Source organism: Petaurus breviceps, unplaced genomic scaffold (genome assembly GCF_028583685.1).
Source record: "Petaurus breviceps papuanus isolate PSGF00001 unplaced genomic scaffold, PetGlider_PUasm1.0 90752, whole genome shotgun sequence".
In the NCBI taxonomy this organism is placed as follows: Eukaryota; Metazoa; Chordata; class Mammalia; order Diprotodontia; family Petauridae; genus Petaurus; species Petaurus breviceps.
This window is the reverse complement of record NW_027187336.1, coordinates 5,848,763-5,853,190: the sequence shown is the minus strand read 5'-3', so window position 1 is coordinate 5,853,190 and position 4,428 is coordinate 5,848,763. Positions and strand designations below refer to the sequence as shown.

At 39.3% G+C, this 4,428-nt stretch overlaps 1 protein-coding gene across 1 annotated transcript in view; it reads left to right on the top strand.

Moving 5' to 3' along the window:
- The first annotated feature begins 2,168 nt into the window (after nt 1-2,168).
- DPP10 (dipeptidyl peptidase like 10) overlaps nt 2,169-4,428 on the top strand; it is a 1,061,638-nt gene continuing 1,059,378 nt past the window's right edge. The window contains exon 1 of the mRNA XM_069067778.1: nt 2,169-4,411. Coding sequence (XP_068923879.1) covers nt 4,337-4,411 — 75 coding nt within the window. The 5' untranslated portion in view covers nt 2,169-4,336. The remainder of the gene's footprint in view (nt 4,412-4,428) is intronic.

The following is a 4,428-nucleotide window of genomic DNA, read 5'->3' as shown; positions in this document are numbered from 1 at the left end:
TGGGCCTATCACAGAAATTATGCAAGGAAAATTACCAAAGTACATTCTGTGGACTGCTTTTCCTATAATTTGAATCTTAAAGAAAAAGAGCTTTTGGATGTTCAAGACTTTATGCAATATTTCACATCTCCTTTCAAAGGAGACTTTTTTCCTTTCAAATGAGGCTTTTTTCTCCTTTATAACCAAGAAATTATATTTGGCAATAAAACTTCAATCTTCCAAAATGTTGAGATCATTTATTAAATCAGCGACTATTGTTAGAGAATTATATTTAGACAAGTAAAAACCAAAGGTTTAAGAAAGTTTCAGTTTGAGCAATAAAGTCTGTGGGATGAGAGTCAGCTTGGTGGTGTCATGGTGATTAGAGTATAAGACTTGGTGTTTGAAGTCTGGTTCATTTACTCCCTACTAGCTCTATGACCTTGGGAAAGCCATATAAAGTCTCTAAGCTTTGAAAAAGAATATTTGCACAAAGGCATATGCAAAACACTTTTAATAGATGTGTACTACATGTTATGTATAATATACATCAAAGTATTTTATATATGTATATAACCCCATAGTATACATAGAACATATCGTATTTGTTGCAATATTTTGCAATAAAGTAATATTATGAATAACAAAATAAATACTGTGAATATGAATATAATTAACATTGAAGGAATAAAAAGTCACCTGTTTCTCAAAATCAGCATTTCATTAAACTCTGATTAGGTGTCTTTCTGATATCTAAGGAAATGTTAATGTAAATATTAATGAAGAAACAAAATCAAAATGAAGTGAAATCTGTGGAGATATAGGACTTCTTTCTTTGGGGTGGGTCATTCTATAAAAATTTCAATGTGATTATTGCATTTTTGGGGGGGGGCAATGGAAATGAAGAAGAAAACTCAGTAATGTAATTGAAGTGCATGGACTTTTAAAAATGTTGCACTGTATATTAAACTGGGTGATTAAACTGGGGAAAACAACATATATGTGACTAATCTTTAATTAACACCATTGAACCCATAACTTGGCAAGTAAAGTAAATGTCATGGGGCTGGTAGGGATTTTTATCATGTTTGTCAATAAAAAGAAACCTTACAGCTGTAGAAACTCAAGTGAATTAAAACTTCCACCCAAAACAAAATACTCCTATGTATTACCTTCTCCCTCAAATTTCTAAAACGTATATAACTATATATAACTATAACTATATATAAATATTAGTATAAACACATGCACATACATATGCATATATATATATGTGTGTGTGTGTGTGTAATAGAATCATATATTTAAACCTAGAGGATTTTATTGACTGACCCTTTCATTTTAAAATGATGAAACTGAAGCCAAGAGAGAAAATAATCAGTGAAGTGGTGGAAATGAAAATATGTAAGAAAATACTGGCAGAGGCATGAGCTTTTCATGTGAAAATGTTTTTAGCTAAAAATATGACATGGTTACATCAATTTTACAGATGAGTTTGTTGTAAGGCTACAATAAAAGGCATAGTATTCATAATGATAGAAAAGATAATCCTGTAATTCTGACCAGGCCAAATTTTGAAGCATTGTGTTTGGTTACAGGAGCCACATTTTGCAAAATACGTGCATTGGAAGGTGAGGGTACTGAAGGCCATTCACTATAAAGATAGCTTGAAGGAGTTGGTGAATTTTAGGGCAGAATGATGATGGGTGGAATGTGTGAAATAGGAGATTCAGGTTGTGTAAAAAGCAATAGTTTTCTAATTATAGTATTTGTATTGAATATTGCATATTGAGTATTGTATATTGTATTGAAAAATAGAATTGGTTACCCTGAAGGTAATGCTACTATATCAATGAAGGCCTTCTTCAGAAAAGTCCTTTCCATATACTGCTGAGGTCTCTAACAATGCTAAAATTTCAACATTAAATTTAAAAGACTAAATTATGTTAAGAAGAAAATGGAAAGCACCCTATAAGTATAATATGTCTTAAATCCACTGTAGCCCAGATGTCTATGAAGATAACTTTATCCAAACAACTGGTTGGGCTAGAGCAAACCAGTTATACTGACAAAGAAATTATGCATCAAAAAAGGAGGAATAAAGCCATCTAGAAAGATTTAATAACCAAAAATTTCCTAAGGAAAAGTTATGTCTGTACATGATTTTACATGTGCATCATATTACATCATAATAGACATAACTATCCTTCTTTAAAAATAGAGACAGGACAGAAAACCCTTAATAGACCTACCAGAACTTGAATATTAAACAAAAACATTTTTTTTGCTTTTTGGAGTGGAATTGGGGTTAAGTGACTTGCCCAGGGTTACATGGCTAGTTTTTGTGTTAAGTGTTTGAGGCTGGATTTGACCTAAGGTCCTCCTGACTCCAGGGTTGGTGCTCCACCTAGCTGCCCAAGAAATCATACTTTTTAAAGAAAATGTAAGATTTAAACACCACCATTCTACACATATCACAAAAATAGTTAATTCTGTCGGGCTTAGTCAGATATTTAAATCCTGTTGTTCTCATCGTTATTTCAAAACTTTGAACATCTAGATCTTATACTCTCCAACACATACACATGCAAGTCAACTAGCAAGCATTTTTTAGTTGCCTACTATATACTAGTCACCATGCTAGGGGTGAGTGATGGGTGTCGAGACCAGAAATGAACAGTCACTTTTTAAATAAAAACACACATACCTACACACATCCCTTCCCCCCCCCCCCCAACACACATTTCAATTTAACTTTTAAGGTTAGTTCAGAGAAAAGAGACAGAGAAATGCCTCCTCATCATTGTTGTACAGATTTAGTATTTCTTTATGTTGAATAACTACTAAAGACTCCCTCAAGGCATATCTCCAGTATAGTCTCTTTCACTCATTCTTTTTTCTCATTCCATGCTCCTCACAATTATTCCGAATCAGCAACCCCAGTAAAAGTGAAGATACCCAGTCCTATACTACTACTTCATTATTGTTCCTGTGTCCCTGAAGCTTCTGTATCTTCTCATAGCAGTCTTAGACGTAAGCCCCTGCAGGAATGAAACCATATCCCTATATTCTGCTCCAACTGATTAAGCCAAGGCTACATTAGACAAGCATCTGATACATGCTTCTTGAAGAGTAAGGAGGTAGGAGAGCTGTAAAGATGGTGAAATTGGATTTATAACAGGTTCTAGGGTCCCACTTTGGACGATTAGTTAACAACGATGGGGGGGGGGGTAATTCATGGGCATGGGAAGCCTGTGTGAATGTGTAGATGGAGGAAAAGAGAAAAGGAAAAAAAAATTATTCTGAATCTTCTGCTCCACATAAACTGAGATTGTTGACATATTGGAAAATATTATATTTATCATCCTCATCCCAATTCTAAATTGAAATGGGAAACCCTACTTACTTCAATTAATCAGTGAACTCAGTAGAATGGTTTGGAGTCAGAAGGAGTCCAGTTTCCCCTAGTTGAGGATTCCAAATTTATCTGTGCCCCTGTCTTGAGAGAACCCCGCCAGCTGTGGCAGGTGCAGATCACAGACCTTCCCGCGCTCATGCCCCCTTACTCTCCCTGCCCACCCCTGAGTGGCCGCTGAGCTCCTGAGCATGCTCAGTGTGGTTGCTGGAGTCACTGAGGAGTTTCCACGCGTGCATTCCGCTTCTCCAGGTTTTAGAAGGAGCCTGTGTTGAGGGGATTCAAAGGGGGTGTGTGTGTAGGGGGTGGGGGTGGCACCCGGGAGCCAAGGCAGATTTAGCTTTGCAAGTAGCTAGATTCTTAGCTGCCCAGGATTCTACTGCTGGCTGTTGCTCCGAGATGCTCAAGCTGAGCGTTGGGCTTTTTCACCTGCCGCGCTGAGGCAGGGGAGGATTGGGGAGAGCCGCTGCTTCTGAAGGCAGCTGGGGTGTGTGAGATGGGGGGAGCGCATACTGCAGTATAATGCGAGCCCATCTCCTCTGGAGGAGCAAGCTGCTGCCCGAGTCCCAGCGCCCCATTCAGGTGTTCTGCATCCATCTCCCACCCCTTCAGTAACTTGACACTTCTCTGGTGCTTCTCTTGATATTGGGGTGGTGGGGGGGAGGGGGGAGTTTTTCTGGGGAGGATTGCGGTAGCTGAAGGAGAAATTCCGAGAGGGAGCTTGCCTTGTGCCTCTCTTCTTCTCCCCTCCACATCTCCACTCTCCCCCCCCCTCACCGGGTCCCCGTCGCCCCCCCTGCGTTGCTGCTACCACTGCTGCTACTGCTTTGCTCTTCGCCAATTCGGAGAGAGACGGAAGCCTGTGTCATGCAATTGGTGCCAAGTGAAGGTGCCCGAGTCTGAAGTGGCCGTGAGGAAGTGAAAGCCAAATCAAATCCCACAATGACAGCCATGAAGCAGGAGCAGCAGCCGTCCAATCCCGGGGTCAGAGGGAGCCAGGGGCAGCAGCAAGATCAGGTAAGAGTTTGCAGCAA